The 24531-nt window shown below is 46.6% G+C and overlaps 1 protein-coding gene across 4 annotated transcripts in view; it reads left to right on the top strand.

Annotated features, from left to right (window-relative positions):
* Positions 1-24531, top strand: part of LOC146870265 (ras-related protein Rap-1A) — an 807328-nt gene that overhangs the window by 695733 nt on the left and 87064 nt on the right. For 3 of the 4 annotated variants that reach the window (XM_085632803.1, XM_085632843.1, XM_085632817.1), the window contains 2 exons: positions 19196-19339; positions 22306-22424. In XM_085632803.1, coding sequence (XP_085488929.1) covers positions 19196-19339; positions 22306-22395 — 234 coding nt within the window. In that variant the 3' untranslated portion in view covers positions 22396-22424. The remainder of the gene's footprint in view (positions 1-19195; positions 19340-22305; positions 22425-24531) is intronic. The other variant, XM_085632830.1, reaches the window with a different exon arrangement.

Genomic DNA, 24531 nt, shown 5'->3' with positions numbered 1-24531 from the left:
ACAGATAAATGGGAGAGGTAGGAAGGAGAAGATATCAGAGCGGTAGCCAAAGACAGAAAGGGTACAGAAGGAATGAGAAGAGTGTAGAGAACTGGTAATAGCAGAAATTGGAGTGCAAGAAGGGAGGATGAAGAGAATTAAAAGTGGAAAGGGAATAAAAGGGAAAAAGCAGACGCCAAGAATGAAGCGTGAAAAAGGAGAGAAAGGAAAGTAGGCAAGAAAGGTGAAAAGTAGTTTCAGAGGGGAGAGTTGAAAGAAAGCGCACACAGGACAGAGTCCTAAAGACTGGAACATAGGAAAGGAGCATGGTGAAATGGGAAGGAAGATTAAAAAATAGTGCGGAAGATGGAGAAAGGGCATATGCCTCCATTTTATAATATGTATGCATGGAAATAAATTAACATTTAGGGAGGACAGGCCTATATCATTACTGGACTTCATCCTACTTCGTTATGCTGTCAGACACACAAACGACATTCATTCACTGGGTTCTCTGCCATGAATAATATGTTTTACCTTATTAGTTAACTATCTCAGGGAAAAATATAAAAACGTCACCAGGAAGGTGAGAATTATGAAGTTTTCGTATTTTTTTCTCTGAGCAAATTAACTAGTAAGGTCAAATACATCAAATGACAGACGAACGGCTGTGGAATGGAGATGTTAAAAGGCAGATTAATGCTCTTTACATGCTTTGCGGGGGTTTTATGTGGGGAGGCATATTCTGCCAAAAGCCCGGAAATCCCTTTGAAAAGAATCCTCAGAAGCTGTTGTCACGAACCATCCAATTGCCAGGTTTTAATAGGCAACTAAAACAGCTCATCCGATCTTTGCAGCTTTTCTGGGTAAGAACCTCAAGCATAACTTGGTTTGCAGCTATTAAGTGATTTGCCCAGAATCACAAGATCCGACGCTAGGACTCCATCCCGGGGCCCCAGTTTAAAAGTCAGCAGTTGTGACCGTAAGACCTCACCAGTGATGGTACAGTGATACAATTAATTCTCTACCACTCATTCATGCTCTATTGCTCATGCTTTTTGGAAATAAAGCACATAATTTATCTGTGCCTAAAGGGTCGATGTTGCGAGGCGAGCTCAGATACACTGCCTCAATTGAAGTCCCACATTTAATGCCCTGCAGCATAGCCCACAAATTGCGGGATCCTATTCTCATATCTCTGGAAAAGTTAAGTGAGGAGCGGAAGCCTACCTCCATCTCTCCCACATAAAGGATTGCATTAAAGCGCTGCACGTTAAAGAAAGGCCAGCTCCCCCCTTTCAAACAAAAGCGCGGCACTTGCAGAGCACTCCAATGTGGAGGAGAGGCAGGAAATCACACACTTTACTTCCAGTTCCCACGTCTCTCTCGCAAACCCCAACCCCACCCAAAAAATACCACCAAAACGCAGCAATGGTTTCTCTTTCCCTCTGAGGCTGATCCATCTAAACACACTCCGGTGCAGAAACACGTTACTCTTCTCTCTCGACGGCCCAGTACAACTCGGCTAAGGCTTCCGCTTCCGGTCCAGCCAGGGACGGCTGCGGCATGGTAGCCTGGATCCTACCAAAACGAGCCCAAAGGTAGCCCGTAGTGCTACTCTGAGGCTGGAGGGGCTGGGGCATTTCACGCACACAGGAACTCCCGCCTGACCGCCAAAATTGAACAGCCAGCCTAAGTACACATCAGAATCCGTGTGCAAAGGCTCAGGACCAGTGGTCAAAGTGGGCGGGATCGGCAGGGCACCGGTGCCCCTACTTCTTTAATTTGATTGATTCCGTTCCCCCCTACTTTATTATTTTAAAGACACGTCGCGGGGCGGGCCGGCAACGTCTTTTCCTTCCTCCTCGGAGAAGACAAGGTCAGTGTCGATCTCTGCTCTGACACCTGCCCCCCACTCTTTCTCACTCATCCTCCATCTCGTTCCGTCTTGCTTCTTCTCACTTACTGGAAACCGTGACTTCAAGAAACTGTTTGTTACCCTCGCTTTCCTCTTTTCATTTATTTGTTTCTCCGTGAAATGGATCCAAAAAAGAAAAACACTTCTGCTGTAGATGTCTTTTTCTGACATTTTTCTATTCCAAAGAGCATGTAGAACCGGCTTTTTGGAGACCCCCCCCCCCCCCCCCCCAATCAGTCGTCATCCAGGTCAATATCCATCATCTCCTGGACCTTTCTCGATCATCATCATGGCATTGTGATGGTGTGAATTTACTTTTTTGTGTGCCAAAGAGGTGGCACAGAGCCCACACAGCGCGGGCACGCATTGAACACAGAGGCAGCAAGAGAACAATGCGGCTGCAAGGATTGCAATGCTGTAAAGTCATGAGGCTGTCCGCTTGAAGTTCAGCCGTGATGTTACTGAGGGCACCGGCAGTTGCGTTGATGGTGGCTTCTACCACCCTGGTGAGATGTCGGAGATTGCGACTATTGACCATAGGGCCCCAAAAGGGGAGGAACCCTTCAGCAAAGTCACCAAATTCTTGGCCAGCTGTGTCTTCAGTATCCACCACACCTCTCTTCTGGATGTGGTGTTTTGCATTGGCTGTGTAGGTGGGGGGAGCAACCAAGCAATGTAACAGGTGCCTGCCCAAGACTTGGGTAGCCAGGTGTAGGCCTTGTTCCCACACACAAAGTACGTGTTCAGTGAGGACACCAGAGCTGGGAGACTCGAACCATTGAGCTGGAGTGTGTAGGCACAGTCACTTTCTCCCACTCGTACTGTTCCACTGCTCTTCATGCAGTATTTCCCGGGATGTGGGTAGACAGGGAGATCTCGGATAGGTGGCAGTCTTTTCTTTCCCCCACCATTGTAGATGTTCGATGGATAGAAAGACCCATGATTGTCCTCATATTCATTCTTTTCTGCTGAATCTTTATTCATGCTTGGCCACTCCGCAGCCATGATGTGACGGAATGCTTGTCTGCTACTGATCTTTCCCAGGGATCGTGTGGATGTGTCACCTGAATAGAATGCATCAAAGAACACAGTGTACCAGCCGTAGGCCGAGCCAGCTCGAGAAAAAGGAGCAGGAGTCAGGGACATCCCAGTGCTTGCAGTATGGGGCAGCAACCCACATACCCAAGTTTGTCGTGGTCACCACGAGCTTGTGCTGGTGTAGCATTTGAATGAAAGTGTTAAAGAAACCTGTCCTCCTGTTTCTCTCATGAGTGGGTAATGACACATGTTGATGAGGCGATTCTGTAGTGGTAGGAGGCTCAGATGCTGCAAGGGTAGCGTGTATTACCCATCCGAGGCAGGCCAGTCCCAGTGAAAGTCATTAATACGATTAGACAGATCGAGTACCGGACACGCATTGTCTTCATGTACTCTTGTTTCTTTATTTCTTTGCTCTTCAAGCTTTCAGTGTTCATTTTGTTCATAGTCTGCTTCACTTGGTCTTCCCTAGTTGCTGCCTGTGATTGGAAGTTGCTTCACCGGTCAGTGATTCCGGCGGCCCTATAGGCACGTTCCGGTCCACTGTACCGGCTCCGGCCAAAAGCGCCGGTGTATCACAGCCCTGCAGCGGTTTGTCGGACCATGTCAAGCAGAGGGCATAGACCCTTGTCTCTTCAGTCCTTTTTTTCTAGGTCAGAGGATGTACCACGTGGACCTGGGTGTTGTCTGATCAGGAAACAAAGGCTCTGGCCGTTGAGTGTCCCGTAACCTCAGATGCGGAGGAACGGCAGATTGCAGGATGTCGTCGTCTTCTCGTTCAGATGAAGCCCAGGCAATGTTGGCGTCACTGAAGGGTACAAAGCGCGGGACTCTTTCACATTCGTCGTCTCCCAGGCCTTCCTTGACCCACCGATCGTATGGTAGTGGTAGAGGCACCTTCTTGCAATGCACTCCGTGGACCCAGTTTTTTCTTCCTGCCACCTTCACTGCAAACCTGGTAGCCAGCAACACTTGCTGGGGCGGCTTCCACCTCGGCTCCAAGTTCTTTGTTCTCTGGAAGTAACGGATGCAGACCCAGTCACCGGGCTGGATGATGTGACCAGGGCCCTCTGGTTTGGGTGGCAGGATACCTTGTACCTGACGATGAATGAGACGTAGGTTAGTGGTCAATTCATGTAAATAATCAATCAACAATGGGTATTCACTGGCGGCAGTAGGAGGTGATACCAATGAAAGCACGGACCTCCTTCTGCGTCTTTGGTGGGGGCATTTTACTGATTGTTTGTATTCGTTCAGGGGTGAGGCGGCGTTCCTTCTTCGACAGGAGATGACCTAAGTAGGTCACCTCATGTCGACAATATTGGAGTTTGGATAAAGAAACTTTGTGATTGAACTGGGCCAGATGTAGGAGCAATTTCATTGTAGCTTCTTTACACAACGCCTCGGTGTCTGCTGCTATAAGCAAATCATCAACGTACTGGAGTAGTGCTGTACCTTGGGGTTGGGTCAGGGAATCAAGTTGGCCCTTGAGGGCCTGACTATAAAGTGAAGGGCTCTCTGTATATCCTTGTGGAGCTCTGCAGAACCGGAAAATCCGTCCTGCCAATGAGAATCCCAAAAAAGACCCTACTCTGTTCATCAACGGGTATACTAAAGAAGGCGTTTTTTAAGTCAATGACAGAGAAAAAACATGCAGACGGGGGAACCATAGTCAGTAGGGTGGTGATATCTGGGACCACAGGAAACTGGGGAACTACTATTTTGTTTATCTCGCGCAAATCAATGACAAAACGATAAACAGGGGGCTTGGAAGGATTGGTGCGTTTTAAGACAGGCAAAATTGGGCTATTGCACTCATTTCCTCGTGTCTCCAACTACACCCTTGTCAACAAGTTCAGAAATGATCTGGAGTAATGCCTTTTCCCCTTCTTTGGGTATTTTGTATTGGGGAAGTCGGGGAGGGCGAGCATTTTCCTTCAGGGTAACAGTAAAGGGGGGTATGGACAAAAGGCCGACATCAGTATCACCTTGGGCCCAAAGATCAGGAGGGACATTCTGAAGTTCCTGGGGAATTGGATCTGAGGAGGCTAAATATACTGGGTGTGTGTTTGGGGGACCCATAGTGATGTATACCCCATCAGGAGAACAGTATATTGTTGCATGTAATCTTTTTAATAGATCTAAACCCAACAAATTTTCGCCACATGTGGAAGTCAAAACCAAAGGGGAATCAACTGTGTAGGGTCCTATCGTTAGTTCCAGTGGTTGTGAAATTGGGCTAGATACTGGGGTGCCAGAAAACCCTACCGAAATGTTATTTGCGACAGACAAGGGGGCCCCAGGGACTTTGGACTTAGCAATAGAACTTTTGGTTGCACCAGTGTCGACCAAGAATGTTTCCGTAGAGCCCAGTGTTGTAACATGAACATATGGTCCCTTCTGGTCAACAGGAATAGGCACGGGTCCCTTCTCTTGTCCTTGGCAATCCTAGTGGGACAAAAACCCAGTCCCTTCTTCAGGCTCATAATCCTTAGTAAAGTAATTGCGGTCCTCATAATTAGCGGTATCAAATCTATTCTCTTGCATAAGGGAGCACCTGTCCTGTAACTGTGTTCTAGGTTCGCTTTGGCCTCGTCCTCTCTGGGGACGTTGTCCTGTGAAGCGGTCAGCGGGGGCAGAGTTGTTCTGGGCCAACAAGGGACACTCGTCGCGCCAATGACCCTCTTGGCGACAATAAGCGCACTGGTTGGGTCCCAGCGGCGGGCGAGGAGTCACGGGGGCAGGTCTCAGAGCTATTCGTTGAAACTTAGAGGCACCTCTGTTTTGGGTCTGGGTCGGGTATGCTTGTTGGAGTAAGACCTTTGTCTTTAAGTCTTTAGTCTTTTTATCCGTTCTATCTCGCTCTTCATTCTCCCTATTCCATAGTACTTGTCAAAATACCAGACGGGGTGGAAATGGGCCATGCACTTTCTGACATTTTGAGCTTAGTCCCAAGTTCTGGCAACAGATTAGACACAAATTTATCCACAAACAGTCACTGTCCCCCTTCTGCAGTCATGTCCTGTCCACTATAGTCGTTGAATGTGCTTTCGAATCGTGTTAAAAAGTCAGAGACACTTTCATCTTTCTTTTGTTTGCAAGCAGCCAATCTGTCCCAATTAATACGGTGGGGTGTCAACATCTTTTTCATGGCAGTAAGTATCTGGGCCGGAAGGGCCAAGATCATGGGATCGGGTTTCTCACCGCCAGTTCGAGCTCTGTCAGCTTCCTCAAATTCCTTCCATGTATGGCCAAATTCTGTGTTTGATCATTATGGTGTATTTTTGGACCATACTTCAGTCGGTACTACTTGTCCCATTAACATATCTATATCTGCTAAAGTCATTACGCAAGATTGGAGTGTCTGAGTCAATTCCTTATAATAACCTGCTGGATTTTTAGGCGGGTCAGGCAATTGATTTTTAAGTTGGAGGACGTCAGCCCTTTTCCAAGGGACATGGACCCACATCTGCCTAAAACCTGCCGGTATTTCAGGGTTGTCATCTGCGCCAGCAACACGGTCTCTCCAAACAGGCTGTACCTCTCTCATTGGGAAACCCTTATTTAACGAATCACCAGATAAGGATTCTCTGTATGCTACTAACGTGAATAGATCGCATAATAGTGCTGGGCCCTGAATGTCTCCTTTTTCAACCTTATGGCGAAGGTCAGACAGACCTGGGGTGGACCTGATTCTACAAAATCCTCCCACATTTGGATCAGTATGTCACACATTTCACAAAAATTGTCAATCTGTTGAATGCGTGTCCACTGATCCATTGTCATCCATATATCCTGAGCGGTGTACATAGTGTTATTTTCCTTCCATACATGAGCTTGTTGACTCATAGCGAGTTGTTCCTGTGTACTACCTATCAGTCTGCGCAAGGTGCGTCGTCTGGGAGTGGGTGGTCTATGCGGAGTTACATAAGGGATATAATCACGGACCACTGACCATGCATTCGCTAATAGCCCTGCACTGGGGGAAGGCATCGGATGACTGGCAACAAGAAATGGGTTGGTTGCAACGGGAGTTAAAGGCACATTAGGTTGGACAGGTACGGGACTAGTGGAAGGTGCAACAAGGGGAAAGGAAGGGTGGCCTGAACAGTCGGGGCGTTGGGAACGAGTGGCTGAGGTATCGGATGGACCGAGGCATGGGCAGGGGCAACAACTGGAGCAGTAGCGAGGGTCAATTGGGCGGGATACATGGCGGGAGTATAAGGGGGAGGGGTGTTCAACATGGAGGCCATGAGAGAGTCATCCTCCTTGTCCCGGGCCTTTCCCGGAACCTTTTTTTGTAACGCAACATCCATCTATCTGCATTCTATTTAATCTATCATGTATTACTGTACCCTCTTCTATTCTCTGATTATCATGATTCTGGGCTTTCTGAATCACACTCATGCGCATCATTTTAGCTTCGTTCTTTTTTAGTTTGATTTCTTTCTGTTTGAACTCCTTGCGCCAAACCCGAAAGGAATCCAGCATTGCAGGCCTAACTTTTCTGTGAAACAATTTTTCCTCTAAATTATCTAATACAGGAGGCTCAAAACTACCATATATTGGCCATTGCAATTCAGTATTACCCTTTGTATACTTGTGAACATAATCGGGCCAACACCATGTTTAGCATAGACTTCATGATTAGGGGTCCCCAAAGGAGGAATCGGACAAGATTCCTCCAATGTGGAGTCCTGTGTACAATAACCACACCATTTCCGGAATTTACTAAGTCCAGGCATCTCTAGATGTGTATCCTGGATCCAAACGTCAAAGGGTACTATCGAATATTTACAGCCTATAACTGTGCTTACCCCTTGGCTTCGGCTTTTGCAAAAGTCGAATCAAATACCAAAACCAAAATACAATTCACCAAAGAAGTGGGCCACTCCCACTCTTACCTGACCGTTAATCTTCCGTCACACGGCAAGTGTCACAAAGGTCTCGATCTCCAAAGACTAGGAACCGGAACTGGGGCGTCAGTCGGGGCCGCAGTCAGGTAGCCCACTGGAGGGAGGAATCACGCAATCGGAGACCTCGGGCACAATTGTCAGCCAATGTAGTGGCGCGCCTCCCTTGGAATTCGATCACAGACCCCTCACAACCACCAGGCTTGATGACGACCACCGAAGACGCCCCACGTTTGGGCGCCAGATTGTAGAACCGGCTTTTTGGAGAACCCCCCCACTAGGAGAGTCAAAGCCAGTGGTGCAGGGGACACCTTAAAATCTACGTGTTTTTCTTGCTCAAATCCTACATTACCAAAGAGACCAGGACAACCAGCCGTCGAGGGAAGTAAGTTATTTATTAGCTCGTGCTAAGGACAGAGGTTCCAGAATGGTACAAAGACAATTCTACGGAGACTGCTGTTTTACTCCACAGCTTAAACATATTTATAGCGCTAGCCATGCCCATTTGTACAATACACAGTTCCACATTTTGATAAGTTCCTCATTCTGACAAGTTCTTCATCAGTCTTGTGGTGCAATCGTGGTCAGGGGACATCTGTTCTCTGATTGCACAATGTCCACAGCCCCGTGCTTCCTTGCCCAACTGGTGTGGTCATGGGGCACAGCCTTGTGCTTCCTCTATCAGTTGGTGTGGTCACAGGGCAGCTGGTCGTGACAGGTTGAGTTCCCAACAATGGACAGGATGTGGCTGAGTCTCTGGCACAACTGGGGAGTGAGGCACACAGGCAGCTTCTCGGAATCTGCTCGACCACAAGGAGCAGGGAGGGTTGGGCAAGTTTCAACAGGGACGTGGAAAGCAATTCTTCATCAGGTTGCCGAGAGCATGGCAACACAAAATGGAGTCATGTGGGTCATTTTAAAATACAGTTCAACAAGCAGCCTTGGGACGGAGAGAAATAAATTGTTTAAAATGTGAAAAAATAATTAAATAAATATTGCTTTATTTTATAGACGCTTCAAACAGATCTAAAAGACTAAGAGCACCAGAATGTAAAACGAAGCATTGGCCAGAAAGCTAGATTTGGAGCCTGGTCGGTGCACCACTGCTGCAGGGAGAACTCTGGGTGACTTGTGGCAACGGTTAGGACTCAGTTCACCTCTTGACGGAGTAGGGAGTTACATATGCCAGCTCCTTTCCACTTTCTCCTTGCGCTTTAGTTGCTACTCTCTGTTAAAGAAGTTCTCAGCGAGACCCCTAACATACACAGGTGAAACACTGGCTTAGTCAGAGATAAAAGTAAAAATAATAACAATAGCCGCAATAATTACAATAATGATTATGACTATAACAAAAAAGTCTAAGTGTGACCCTAAAGTGTGCTGATGAAATACATATGCTTATTGTTGACGCTGCCCTGCGTATTACACTCTCACCTCTGTGCGCCGTGGTACACCTGATCTCCCAAACATTCATGCTTTCAGGATCGGAAGAAGATAGGAGGTTGCTCAGTGTTTGGGCACCACTTGAAGACAAGCCTCACCTCTCAGAGTAAGGCGCTACACTAAACCGCTGAATGAAAACAAGCCTCACATCTCAGATTGAGGCGCTACCCTAAACAGCTGAATGAATACAAGGGGGCTCTACTCTTTCAGGAACACTAAGGTCAGGATAAGTGAAGCACGTTTCAAAATCAGCTCAGGAAACAAATATAACACCTTATCTCTAAGGAGGCACAGGACTCTCCCAAGACTTTAAACGGCGGCAGCCATTGTAAACGCCTGAAGTTCCTTGTGGTCCATAGCATCCTTGCTAAGGCAATTGTGATTCATAGTTGCTGCAGCAGTGCTGATGTTGGGAATTTAGAATTCTTGTAGCCTTTTAGTCTGAGGTCATCAAACTACATATCTGGAATCAGAGACGTATTCCCATATAAACAGGATTGCAAACTCGCAGGATTATGGGCAAATATATTTTGTTTCTAAAAGCACTTGCTGCCTCCATCCTGGCCTCCAGCAATTTTCAGCAACAATAAAAATGCCACGATAATTCTGGTGATTAATGTTCTTCCTAGAGAGAGATGGAGTTTTGTCAAGTGGAAGTTTTGACTCATGGTAAGGTAGCGTAGAGGGTTAATGTGCCTGCTGCAGAGAACATGTACCATGCAGATCACAAACTGCACATAATATAAATAGGTCAGTGGGTTACTGCTTTTGTCAGAGAGATCCTTTTGTTACTTGCAGTTTATGATTTGAAATCCTAACATAGAACATAGAGCTATTAACTGTCATCTAAGAGCTGAATGGAAACTGTAAGGTATAAACTAGAGCATTGTTTTTTTTAGGGGTGGGCGGAATTTGCGAAAGCGACTTTCGCAAATTATCGCGAAAATGTTAAAAATCTCCGCAAACAAGCGGAAATATCGCGACGATGCGGAAGTTTTTTTCCCGCCCGTTCGCGATATTTTTTGCATGGTTGCGGGTCGCTAACTTACCCCTGTGGTTGCTCGCGGGCGCGGCCATCTTGTTTTCAGTTGTCTCGCGGTGCATGATCGCGAGAAAAAAGACGTGATCGCGCGACGCATGACGTCACTGCGGACGCGAACTGTCGCGAGACAGCGCAAATGGCTAAAACAATACAACATCTCATGGAGAACGCGACTGGATCGGGAAAACTTGTCGGCGAACGCGGGGATTCAGGTAAGGCGATCGCGCGCGCGAGAATGTATTATTTTACAGCGCGAGCAAGAACCAAATTATCGCAAAGCTGCGGAATGCGGAAATTTTGACATTTCCGCGCTCTCCGCGGAACGCAGAAATGCCAAATTATCGCAAATTCCGCGAACGGAACGGAAATTTTGCCCAGGCCTAGTTTTTTCCCCCAGTCTTTGATTATCCTAATGTTGCAAAAAGAGTCGGCTGTTCAGGTATGCTGGTCCGGTGTCGTGGAGGGCCTTGTGTGCATGAGTGAGCATCTTGAAGGTGACTCTTGCCTAGATGGGGAGCCAGTGGAGTGTGCGCGGGTACTGGGAGATGTGGCAGTGTCTTGGCAGGTTGAGGACCAGTCTTGCGGCGGCGTTCTGTATGTTCTGTCGCTTGTGGCTGAGGTTTTTGTTTATTCCAGCATAGAGTGCGTTGCCATAGTTGAGTCTGCTGGTGACCAGGGCGTGAGTGACGGTCTTTCTGTGTTCGAGGGGGATCCGTTTGAAGGTCTTGCATAGGAGGCGGAGGGTGTGGAAGCAGGAGGACGAGACTGGGTTGATCTGGCGGTCCATTTTGAGCTTCGAATCCAGGATGATTCCCAGGTTGCGTGCGTGGTCCGTGGGGGTGGGTGGGTTTCCGAGGGCGGGGGGGCCACAAGGTGTCGTTACAGGCATTGGGCTTTGGGCCGATGATGAGTACTTGTCTTGTTGGTCTTTAGTTGTAGGCAGCTGCTTTTCATCCATTTGGTGACGTCTTTCATGCCTTCTCGAAAATTGTCTGGTGGTGTTGGGTATGTTGAATAGGGAGAGGATGAGTTGGGTGTTGTCTGCTTATGACACAATGTTGAATCCGTACGTTTTGATGATGGGGGCGAGCGGATCCATGTAGACGTTGAATAGCGTTGGGCTCAGGGAAGACCCTTGAGGGACTCCGCAGGTGGTTGGTGTAGGGTCCGAGAGGAAAGAGTGGAGTCTGACCCACTGCGTTCTGCCACAGAGGAAGGAGCTGACCCAGTCGAGGGTCTTTTCCTGGATCCCTGCGTCGTGAAGTCTGTGTATTAGGGTGCGGTGGGAGACTGTGTCGAATGCCGCTGAGAGGTGGGGGAGGATGAGGGCTACTGTTTCTCCTTTGTCCAGTAGAGTGCGGATGTCGTCTTTTGCGGCGAGGAGGGCGGTTTCCGTACTGTGGTTTTTCCTGAAGCCGGATTGGGAGGAGTCGAGGATGTTGTGCTCTTCGATGAATGTGGCGAGTTGGCTGTTGATGGCTTTCTCGATAACTTTTGCAGGGAACGGGAGCAGGGAGATGGGTCTGTAGTTTTTGAGGTCGGTGGGGTCAGCTGAGGGTTTCTTCAGGAGGGGGTTTACCTTGGCGTGTTTCCAGTCGTCGGGGAACGAGGCGGTCGCCAGGGAGCGGTTGATGGTGTGGCAGAGCATGGGTGCGATGGTGTCGGCGGCTCTGTTGAAAATGTGGTGGGGGCAGGGGTCCGTGGGGGCACCGGAGTGGATTGACTTCATCGTCTTCAGTGTGTCTTAGGTTGCGAGGGCTGTCAATCGTTGGCTTCAGGGTGTCGGGGTGGTTGGTGGGGGTTCCGTGTGTTGGATTTCTTCGTCGAAGTTGTCATAGATGCTTTTGATTTTGTGGTGGAAGAAGGTGCTGAGTTTGTCGCAGAGGTGTTGTGAGGGAGAGATGTCAGTAGACTCGCTGGTGGGTTGGGCGAATTCCTTGACGATGTTGAAGAGTTCTTTGCTGTTGTGCGCGTATGTGGAGATTCTGTCTTCAATCGCTTTTTTCCTTGTTTTTCTGATGAGTTGGTGGTGGGCGTTGGTAGTGGCTCTGAAGTTGTTGTGAGTTTCTGTGGATTTGGTGTTTCTATTCAATGCGGCGGCAGGTGTGTCTGGACTCTCGAAGTTCGGTGGTGAACCATCTGGCTTTCTTGGTGTGGGTGTTGTTTTTCTTGAGGGGGGCTATGGTGTTGGCGCTGTCCCAACTCCCAATATGCACCTTTGTATTAAGTCCATAAACCAGTTGTGCAAATGCTTTAGAAAATTACTTTAATGGCATGCACCAGAGAGCATTGCACAAAACCTGCAGCGGTCTCCAAGGAATAATGATAGCTGTGTATTCAGGTGGCTTTACAATTTGAGCCAGCATATATGAAAGTCAACTGATTGCAAATAAACTGAATTTGGGTTTTATAATCTGTTTAGCACCCAGGCCTCTTAGTATCGAAGTCTCCGATAATGCGTGCACTGTAGAATTAATTGCGGAGTTGAAAGTGCAGTAATGTGCAAATGGTGTTCATTATGCAGTAAAAATGAGATTCTGAAATCTTCCAAAGGGTTGGACGTCTCAAAAAAAATAAACAAATAAACTAAAATGTTAGACATGCCCCTGAAGCAATCAACAAATCATCCTCCAATTATCATGAACAAGTCTTTTTATTTAGAAAACTCTGGTGCTAGTCAAGTAATCCGACAGTCCGTTTCAAACAATCCTAAAATCACCATTAGCAATGCATCCTGTGAAGTAATCAGGTACTCAGTTTCAAGTCATTCTCAAATCATCAGGAACAGTCACACCTTGTGGAGTCATCAGATAATCATTTGCAAGTCATCCTGAAATCGTCAGGGTTAATCACATCTTGTGAAGTCATCAGATACTCATTTTTAAGTCATCTTCAAATCATCAGGCTCAGATGTTTGATGTCTGATGTGAAAATGACTTCTACAGTAGTTGGATGATCGTCCAATGACTCTGGGATTGCTTCTAAAGTAATCCTGTTTGACCTAGGACACGTGTGCTTGCCTTTGTGTAAGAAAAGAACATTCATCTGAAACTCGCGACATGGCACGGAGCAGCTCGAAGGAGGTTCGATGTATTGGAGCGATTGCAGTTTTCTATACACCAATCTAATCACCCTGGGCTGAAGAGTTTAAACAGCTATGCATTACGTCCAACACTTAAAAACAAATAAAGATGAGATGGAAAGGAATATAGATTCAGCCACCACCACTCACGGGTACTAAAAAGGCCAATACTACAGCAACGGGCAAACCATAAAAAACAAAATGAAGATATGTAGTCTTGATCCGAGCATCATTTAGTGACGATAAATCTGCATTATTTGAGTCGTTGCAGACTGGTATTTGGCATTTGCTAAATGTTCTTCAATTAAGATGTGGTCTGAATGTTTCCTGCAGACAGCTGGCTAAGGAAGAAAAGGTGGCGTTGAGATGCTTCTGCAGGCTACATCGATTTTTGGAGAGAGGTGTGGCTTGAACTCTTCATGGCAGCTCGAAGTCTTCCAAGATTGTGACTTTTGTTGTTTACTGCTCAAGACTTTGTATCAGCCTACTCTGTGTCAGGCTGACCAGCACTGCCAAGGGACAGCTCCCTAGTTTGGTCATCTAAAAGTTAGGCTTCCACTCCAATTCTAAAAAAAAAAACATTAAAGGGCCGTCTGCAGTACCGCGCATTGTAATAGGTCTCATCTTTGGGACCTATTGGCTTTGTCCCTTGTTTTCTAGAGATGCTATACACCATGGGTACTTGCAAACATTTTCCCAGGGGCCACAAAAGTAATGTTGTGTGGCCAAGGGCTGCATTGATGCCAGAAGGGTGGGGGTGAGGTGGATATATTAACCATAGGTGGAGCGTAGCATGCACATAGTGTGGACTTATTTTGAGGATTTCATATTATACTTTCCTCTGAATTACTCCACTAGTCTGTAGAAGAGACAGATTTTGCAATACTGGGTTATGCTGCATCGTAGCCGCTATCCAGCCATAAGCCTTCTCTGCTTGCTATTGCTTCCTTCGGTAAGTCAAGTGTGCAAAGGAAATAACTGGGTTATTGAATTGGAATTGAAGATCTGGAAGACCTTTGAGAAAATGCTATTTAAATTGCAGCTGCTTCCTTCTAAACCTGTGTAGAAAGAGGATTGTTACAAAGAAGTGTATCAACGATTGCTCATGCCCAAATGACATTTCACACTTGGCATGCACCATTGGTGCTGGGACAATTTTAAGAGTGGGGATGCTTTCATAAATGTTACATCACTGATGTCATAAGGATTGTGAAAAATCACAGAACATGTGTAATACATGTGCTGAGGAGAAGAGCTGTAAGTGTGTGTAGTATGTAGCTTGTGGTACATTTTGTTGCAAATATATTACTAAAGCATGGTGTAGTAGTGCACTGTAATATCTAATAGACATGGCGTCATTCGGTTGCACATGGTGTCCGCTCTGGAAGTGACCAGCGCAGTGCCTGTATAGGCACCACCTCAGCTTGCTGATGTCCGTTCTTTCCCCACCAGGCAGCACAGATCTGAAGAGAGCTATTCCCAGTCATTTTTTGACTGACCTTTTTTGACTTTTTGTCAGTCTTTTTGAGAGGTTTCTCCTGGTGTGGCAGAATCTCAACTAGGAAGGCTGGCTTCAAGTCCTGCGGCGCCAGTTACGGGCAGATGCCGGTGACTGACCTGGACCTTGTTTGCCTCTGGTGCCTCAAGCATGGCCTCGAAGTTAAGACCTGCGTCAACTGCCGCACCATGCACCGCAAGTCCTTGAAGGAGCGCACACTAAAGCTCCTTGCCGCTCGACATGCCATTCCGTGACTATCTTGATCAACTTCAAGAGGAATGTCCCGGTATCAGTCACAGAGCTCAAGATCCTTGTGGCACCCTAAGCATTCTTCGGGTAAATCCCACAAGCGTAAGAAGTCGAAAAGGTCTTCAACTATGTCCTGTCTGTCGAAGTCATCCAACAACACGGCGGAGTGCTGTCCTTCGAGTCCTGGCTCCGCGGTTGAGCCTGTGCCTGAGCCAGCTGTGCTCCTCCCTGTGTTTCCTCTAACCAAAGTGACCCCTGCCTGCCCAACTTCGAAAGTTCAGTGATGCCATGCACCTCATATTAGAGCATCCTGTTCAGCTGGCACGCCTTTCATCCCCACAGGTTCAGGAGCAACCCGCACTGCTTGTCCACCGGTGGTTCCATGGATATGTCCGAATCCGTGCTGGTCGTGCCAACCTAACAACCCCAACTGTGGTTCCGATGGAGCATAAGCCTTATTGTTATTGGCTAGGACCTGGAGAGGATTGGGAGGGACTGTTGGACCTTGAATACCAACCTCTAGACTCCAGTATGGACTAGCATGCTCTCTCCTCCTAATGTGGCTATAGAGGAGGGGCTTCTTTTGCTATGGTGATGAGAAGGGCCGTTGAGGTCCTGGCTCTTGGCCTATCCTCAGTGGCAGTCAAGACTAGCCTCTTGATAGAGGTGCTTCAGTCGAGAGTGACCCCCTTAGAACCACTTTTCCCATTTAATGAAACCCTCACAGACGTCCTGCGAAGATCTTGATCCAAACTCTGTACTGGGGCTCCAGTGAACAGGAAGATTGCCCACTGCTTTTTCCCTGCCCCAGCGGACCCCAACATCCTCATGCAACACCCAACCCTGGAGAGCTAGCCTCCACCTCCTATGTAAATCCTGCCACATTTCCTACTACTTCACTGAATAAGGAATCCAAGAGGCTGTGGACACCTTAGGAAAAACATTGTTTTCTTACCCCAGCCTGGCATTGTGTCTTGGAGCACAGTGTGCCTTTTGGGCCGTTACTCCCATGCCCTGTGGGATCCGGTTGCACAGGTGCTTCCAACGGTCCCAGAGGAGGCCCGGGCCATACTCTCACAAGCTATGTCTGACTGGAGAGGTGCAGTGAAGTTCATGATCCAATGTGGGCTGAACACAACTCCTCGCCGGGCAGAGCGGTTTCTTCGTCGATGGCCTTACAGCACCACGTCTAGCAGAGAACTGGCTTTTCCGAGGATGTCTAAATGTCTCTTATGGGCATTCCCTTTGATGGCTTTCATCTCTTCAGAGGTCAGGCGGACGCTGCGCTGAAGCGCTTCAAGGATAGTAGAGCTGCGGCCAGGTCTTGGGCCTTTACATGACCCCTTGTCAACCTCTGTCCACCTTTTGCTGCTTCCCTGGCTACGGAAGGGGCTTTCAGCCGCATCTTTACCCACCCAGCCACCACCGTGCACAAGCTTCCCAGCTTCTGCATGGCAGAGAACGCGGTACCCACAAACCCATGGGTCAGGCATCCAGAGGTCGGCCAGTCCACCACTCCCCTTGGCAGCCGCTGTCTCCTGATTCCTATGGATTATCCTCTAACCATCATGGGCACTAAAGCATCCACCACCACTTGCCCCACTGAAGGTCTATAACATCATACCGCTGGGTTCTTCTGACTGTCCAAAGGAGCTACTACCTCCCTTTCATGATTACCCCTCCATCCATGCCACCTCTGTGCAAAAGGCTGATCGAGGACCATCTCTCCCTGCTCCGCAAGGAAGTGATGTATTTTTTAGCCAAGAAAGTCATAAAGAGGGTGCCAACACCAGAAGTAGGTTGTGGTTGTTATTCTTGCAACTTTCTGGTGCCCAAGAAGGATGGAGGCCTTCGTCCTATCCTAGACCTGTGCTCTCTCAATTTCTTCCTTAAGAAGGATGAGTTCAAAATGCTCACGCTCACTCAAGTCCTGTCTGCCCTGGACCCGGGAGACTGGATGGTAGTGTTGGACTTGCAGAACGCATATTTCCACATTTCTCTCCTGCCTGCCCCCAGGAGTTCCCTGTGGTTCACGGTGGGCCACAAACACTTTGTTGTACTCCCTTTTGGCGTTAACCAGCACCCCTCAGGCGTTCACCAAGGTGATGGCTATGGCTACAGCCCATCTGCAGAGAGCAAGAGTGCCAGTGATCCCCTATCTCGATGAGTAGCTGTTGAAGACAGGCTTGCCCCTGGTTGTCATCTCCCACCTCCAGAATACGACCTCCTGTACTCACTGGGGTTCACCATCAATGTGCCGAAGTCACTCCTGACTCCCTTTCAGATGCTCCCTCTCAACAGAGCTGTTCTGGACACGATACAGTATCGGGCCTATCCTCCCAAGTGGGGAGTCCAGGATTTTCAATCTATATTTTGTTTCAGCCTTTATCCTGGATTACGGTGAGACTGATTCTGGGCATCCTGCTTGTGACACATGCCCGCTGGCATATGCGTGCTGTGCAGTGGAATCGGAAGTTCCAGTCTACGCAGCATTAGATCCAGATCTCAGAGGGAACTGCAAAAGATGTGCAGTGGTGGCTAACGAATCGCGATTGGGTTAGCATCAGACCCCTCTCCCTTCCCCAACCAGATCTGAGAGTGGTGACAGATGTCACTCCAGGGATGAGGCGGCCATGTGGGAGAGGTGCAGATCAGAGGCCTCTGGACTCCACAGTAACCTACTGGAGCTCTGGGCAATCCGGCCGGCATTTAAAGCCTTTCTAACTCCATCAAAGGAAAGGCTAGTACAGGTGTTCGCGGACAACACCACCGCCATGTGGTACTGCAACAAACTGGCGGGATATAGTTGTGGACCCTTTGTCAAGAAGCCCTGTGTGTCTGGACATGGCTGGAAAGTCTGGGCATAACCCTTGTGGTTTAACACCAGGGCAGACTAAGCCGGTGATGTTTAGCGGATCATGAATGGCGTCTCAATCTGGAGGTGGTGCAAGGTCTCTTTCAGCAGTGGCGAGAGCTTTGGTTAGATATTTTTCCACTGCTGAGAACACTGTCAGCTGTTCTGCGCGATGGAGTTTTTCCAAAGTGCTTGTGTGCTTATTCCTCCAGAGCCAAGGCTGCGATCGCGGAGTTAGAACACAGAGTTTCGGTCCTGGACATCTGCCAGGCAGCAACGTGGGCGTCTCAGCACACTTTTGCCAAGTGCTATTGCATGGAAGGTCAGATCCATTAGGGTTGGGCATTTTGCCCGTTTGGTCCTGCAGAACATTTTAGTGTGAAATTGTTTCGCAGACCCACCTCCGGGGACTTACTGCTTGGGTAACTATTCTAAGGTAAGCAATCGGTGGCTAGAAGTCTCTATCAAATGAACAAGTTACTTACCTACAGTATAGCCTTCTCTGGTAGAGACTATTGGATGGCCTCAATTGAATTAAAAAAGCTCCAACCTTCCAGTTGGATTATATGATATATTTGTCAATTATTTCAATTATTTTGTCATTTTTTAATTTGTTTGAATACTTGTTTCTGTAGTTTTGTATATTGTTTTACGGTTAAAATACTTCAAATTGCTACGGTTGGGTCCCAGACTTCCACTTCAGTGGGGTCTCCGGATGCCAAAGGTGATTCAGTGGGTTCCCGACATTCCAGTAATGTCTAAGTGGGTGTCTACAGTATGAAAAATGTAAAAACCACTGCTCTAAGGTGCTGTTTTCGCTTTTTAAAAACAGTACTCAAAATGTGGACAAAGATAAGGGCTTTGTTTCTAACTCTCACACACTTGACGGTCATCTCAACAATTTAATTAATTTTCTTTGCCACGCGAGGTGCAGATGCCTTCACCTCAGCATGCATAAAACAGTGTTGCTTACAGCCAGAAAGATAACATTCTGGTTGAAAACAGCCTGAAGACAGCTCGTTGTCCACACCCGCATTCTACCTCGTATGATGCCATTAAAGCTCTCTGCGCTCAAGCCATTATAGTGCCAGCCTGCTTTCTTTTCTGGTATTTGATGTGATATAAATGTATATATTGCTTAATTCTGACATGAGTTTTTAATGTTTTTTTCTTTTGCAGGTACCAATGATCCTCGTTGGCAATAAATGCGACTTGGAGGATGAACGAGTAGTCGGCAAAGAACAGGGTCAAAACTTAGCACGACAGTGGAATAGCTGTGCCTTTTTAGAGTCTTCTGCGAAGTCGAAGATAAACGTTAATGAGGTGACAAAATGATGCAAATGTTATCATTCATTTTTTTACTATCTATTTACTGATAAATACATAGCAGTTTTAAAGTATAGACCTCAGCGCTGCGTTTGTTTATGAATGAGTAGAGTTCAGATTTAAAACAATGTAAGCACTTGTTTCGATCTCAGTTTGTAAATCACTGATCATAGCAAGACTGAAAACTGCTCCAGTTATGTAGGCTTCCATTAGTTCCTTTGCACTTCACACTTCAGTTAACGAAACTGACACAAGTCAGTAACGCGAAATAGGGATAGACAAAGGCCCTAGAACACACTCCACACTGAATGTCTTGTATCTGCTGTCTCCCTCTCCAAGTGTAACTGTGTGGGCTTGATAGGTCCTTGGCGTTATCTGTACATGAGGGGCAGAGTACTCGGTGCTTGTTTGAACATACTAATGTGAACTGAAGCAGTTTGTGGGACCACGATCCCCTTTTTAAAGACACACAAAGTACTCCGTACTATACTCGTTTTTTCAGTGCCCCCAGTAGCAACAGTGTAAAATAATACATGGTTCACGCACACATGAAGAAACCAGCACCAGTTCTCATCCTCTGGCTCACATGCCCTAATGGTTCACTCACTAGATAATTATTTTCCACATACTCTCAAATCTCGGTCTAGGACACTTCAAACCTCCGAGTGAGTCGGTCCCAGAGGTGTTCTACACACCTACTCTAGATAGCAAATAGCAACGTATCTCTTGTAGGTCCTCCTGTGTGTCTTACTTGTTTCAAAGATCCCAGACTGGGAAATTAAGGAAAAGGATATGACAGTGAGTTAAGGTCTATGTGAGAAGAAACTCTCATCTAGAAGTAAACACTATCTGACAGCCCTATAACATGTCTTTAGGTTGGCAACGCATAGTGCAAACTCAGTGGGCCCTCCTACTGTTTACTAAGCAACTGCTGGTCTGGCAACACCTGTCTCCTGTGGACATTCACCTGTGAAAAATGGATGCTTGATAGGGATGCTTTCTGGGAATCCGCCCACAGTCGGCTCAGATGCCTAGCATCTGGTTCTCCAGCTCTTAGGTCCCACAGGTCTGGATAGTCTGTCAGACGTGGAGCCCTGGTCTAGTAGTTATGTGTCTCAGGGGTGACGGGGATATCTCATTCTGAGCATGAGAGACGAGCTATAGACAGCAGCGCCCACAAATGTTGTTGCAGTCACTTCATAGACTGTTATAGAGGGCATTTTCTTGACCCATAAGTCTCACTCGTATATGGCCATGCTGATGGCACGACCTATAGCCAGATAGCGTTATCTGTTCTTCCCTTTCTCAAATTCTTTGGTTCCTTCTAGCCCTCCCAACACATTGTACATCTTCTATAATAAAGTGTAACTCAAAAGTGGTTGACATTTTTTTATTTTCTTTAAAAAACTAATTAGAAATCCTTGAATCAATGATGAAGATAAAAAACAAATAATTGATGGTGTATATGGTACAAAAAAAAAGTTTGAATTAACTGAGTGGCTGAAACAAAATATATTGCTATTTACACCTGGTTACTTAACATTCCTAAGTCGTAGGAACATTGCGTCCTGAGGAGATCACAAACCAGGGTGTTCATCTGCTGAACTCAGGCCCTGTACCCATATAAAATAGCTTTGAGGTTTTTTTTGTAGTTGAGTCTATAATTATCTTTAAAGAGGTTTTGACGTCCCTGACTGCACTGCTTGTGTGATAGTGACCTTTCTAGCTCTTCCATACTGGCAGAAAATAAGGCAAGGATGGGTAATGCATTTTCCCGGAGCATAGTTTCACATAGTTCAGTGCAATAATTTTGTGGTCCAATAAAGCATTGGCTAAGCCAGTAGGCTGGGCTTTGACTTTGTCAATTCTTGTTCTGTTATGATTTTTGGAATTCTTTATTGTTGGAGAAGCTGCTAGACCCTCTGAAATGGAAAAAACGTCTCAACACAAAAATATGTTTTGGTCTCAAAAAGTCACATAGGCCATGGTTGTCCCTGGCACTTGAGAGAAGTGGTTTGTGTGCGGATGTGCAATTTATGAAAGAGCGGAATGGTGACACTCCGTGAAGTTAGAAAATGGCTGAAGAGGGCTGACCCACTGCACCATGTTGTATGCCGTAGCTCGTGTTGCTACATCTGAATGACACAATAACAGAACAATGGATGAACAGGGCTGACTCAATGTCTCTAAGTATATTTTACATATAATTCTAGTGAAAGCAATCGTTCTTGGCTAATACGAGACCTAAAAATACAAAATAATAGCTTTAATAATAGGTTAGTTGAAGCACATGTGACCATTGTTGCACAGGATTGTCACAAGCAACCTGTTTTTGAAACCCAAGCCTAACTGTATACAGATTGTGAATAGGGATGTGTTGGTGCACACTGTATGAACTATCTATTCGTCCTTTTTACCATGGCCATAATAAAAACCTTACAATTTTATGGCGTCTTATCTCAATAGGACTTTTAAATTGTTAACGCCAAGCAGCTCTCCGGAAGAAGCATTAAACAGAGGGACAACTTTGTGATTCCATCTACTATGACAGAAAATGTGCCTAGTATATGCATGTTTTTCAAAATGTTCTTTCAGTTACATAGTTCCAGGCGTTAAACTCAACCTTCTTCCTTCAGTGACTGTTTCTTGGAGATGGTGTTGCAGATTTAAACGTATTCCGCCCATCTGAATTTGCAACGGCATCTGCAGGTTTTTCTATTACTTGTATGAAGCCTTTCAATGGCAGAAAGCATAGCAATCTTAAAGCTCAACATAAAAAGTTGCATGGACAGTATCAATATTTTAACCTCATAATAGATTTAAAACATAGCTACTACTGAGAAATAATTTAGATATGTTTTGTAAGGTATGACAAACATGTCTAATAAATGTAATTTCACAGTTTCAGAAGCATCATACCACCAGAGCATTAATCTTTTTTTGTTTTGTTTCTTGGCCTTCAGATCTTCTATGACCTGGTCAGACAGATAAATAGGAAAACACCAGTTGAAAAAAAGAAGCCTAAAAAGAAATCGTCCTGTTTGCTGCTTTAAAAACCCACCCAGCAGCAGCTCTGAGCCAGGTGAGACATGCAGGACCCTGGCCTGACAAAAGATGTATGTGCATGGATCCTCAAGTGATATGCAGAATCGTGGGTGGTACTTTTCACCTTTGTGTGTAACCTTACTTTTATATTTGATTTTTTGAAGTAAAAAGGATTGTGTGGAGAACCACCAAATAACTGCGTCAGCACAACTGTGAAATCTATATAATAATCCACATTTGTAAAGCACGAACAATCACCCGTAAGGGTCACTAGGCACTGGGGGCCGTCGGGAAGATTAACAAGCTATTGCCCATAGTCACATGGTGCTGGGCTAATCTGCCGCCAGCGCCGGGGATCGAACCGTGATCCCCAGATTCCGGAGTCAGTCGCTCTGGCCGCGGCGCCACACCTCTTTCTAAAAGTGGTGTTACTAAAAGTAAAGTCTTACTGAACAAGCGTTGTCCTTCCCGGTAGCTCTTTTTGAGATTGTAAAATGCTCTGCTTCAATATCCCTAGCTTAGTATTTTGGAGAATATATGCCATTATATCAATATTATCTCATGCCACAACAACCTTACTAACCTTACTCTAGAATTATATGCTGGCTCAGAAGCATGTTCCGTGCGATTTGTGTTTGATGGCATGACACCTGAAAATTTGGACTTTTCAACCAGTAGGTCTTTAGTGGGAAAGAATGGATATTCTAAAGCAATCTGTGTGACTAGTCACACTCCTTAAGTACTGAAGCAAGTCAGCCATGTTTAAGTACTTGACACTCTAGAACACCTTCAGTCCCTCAAGATGGCTCGCAATTCTGCCAACTTCATGGTCTTTCTTCAATTATTTTGTATCCAGTGTCTTATATCAGTCCTGTTGTCACTAAATGGCAATATGATGTTGAAGGTTGTTCAATATCACTTTGCAGCATGAATCCTTTTCCTGAATTCACATGCTGTGCTTTATTCCGCCATCTAGTGGTTAGTTCCAGAATGGTCTTTGGATTTTTTTTCGAGTGTCCGCCGCGACCAGAAGAAACTTACGTATCCCACCCCAGGGATACTGATGAGGTAATATTGTCTGAATCATGGAAAAAAGGTTCAGAATGAGAGGCCGCGAAGGGAAAGACCATACCTTCGGAGGAAGTATCCACTGCACTGTGTGGAGAAGTGTAGCTCACTGGTTAGAGGAGGCATACCCTGAAGCAGAGGTCAGACCCGGGACCAGGGTTCGATTCCCGACGCGGCAGGGTCTGGAGCCCAATTGTCCACGGACTCGATAATTCTCGCTTCGGTGCCTACTCTAAGCACGAGTTCACACTATGCAGCTCTGGGCAACAAGCTTGCTTAATCTCCACAACGGCCCCCCGCGGCGGGATGCCTGGCTTTCACCTTGGGGATGCCCAGTACGGGTTATCTCACAGGGAAAAACCAGGACGGGTTCCCAATGCAAGCGCCGAGATGCCCAGGGGTAATTTGAGCGCTATATAAGACCGCACATACATACATACATACATACATACACTCAATAAGAGGATCACCCCTGCTTCAGACGCCGAAAGGGCCCTCAAGGTGGAGAAGAAAAGACGCCTGGAAGCAGAAATGGTGGCACTGCTTTAATGAAAGAAGGAGCTTGACGAGACGCTGAAGAATTCAGAATTCCAGCTAAATCCTCCGCTACCGCAGATGTCGAGGAAGAGGAGGATACCCTCGAAGCTCCAGCAACCACCAAACCTCACGAAGAGGACGTCTAAGAGAAACTAGACTAAGAGAATGTAGCCTCAGGAACTTACAAGGAAGAATGGAATTACCTTGACACAGAAATCCGAGAAGAAGTCTGTAGCAATCCCTCTAAGGCTTCACCACCAGACAACATATCCTTCTACAACAGTCTCATCAAGAGAGCAGCTGATGCCTTCGGGGTCCCCTTAGAGGAGGAGAAAGGAGACCCTAGCTTCCTCCTAGAAACATTAACACCATCCACCAAGGGGACACGATACCTTCCAATGCTGCCAAGCATTCTGGACCAAGGCAAGGAGGCTTTGAATGAGCCTGCGTCAGCAAAGGGGGTAACCCCAAGGGTTGAGTAAAAACACAAATCCTCCACAAAGTACCCTAAATATATTCAGGAGAACGCAGTGGCAGAC

This window comes from Triturus cristatus, chromosome 1_1, assembly GCF_964204655.1.
Source record: "Triturus cristatus chromosome 1_1, aTriCri1.1, whole genome shotgun sequence".
Classification (NCBI taxonomy): domain Eukaryota; kingdom Metazoa; phylum Chordata; class Amphibia; order Caudata; family Salamandridae; genus Triturus; species Triturus cristatus.
The sequence above is the reverse complement of the archived record's forward strand: the minus strand, read 5'-3'. Positions and strand labels throughout refer to the sequence as shown.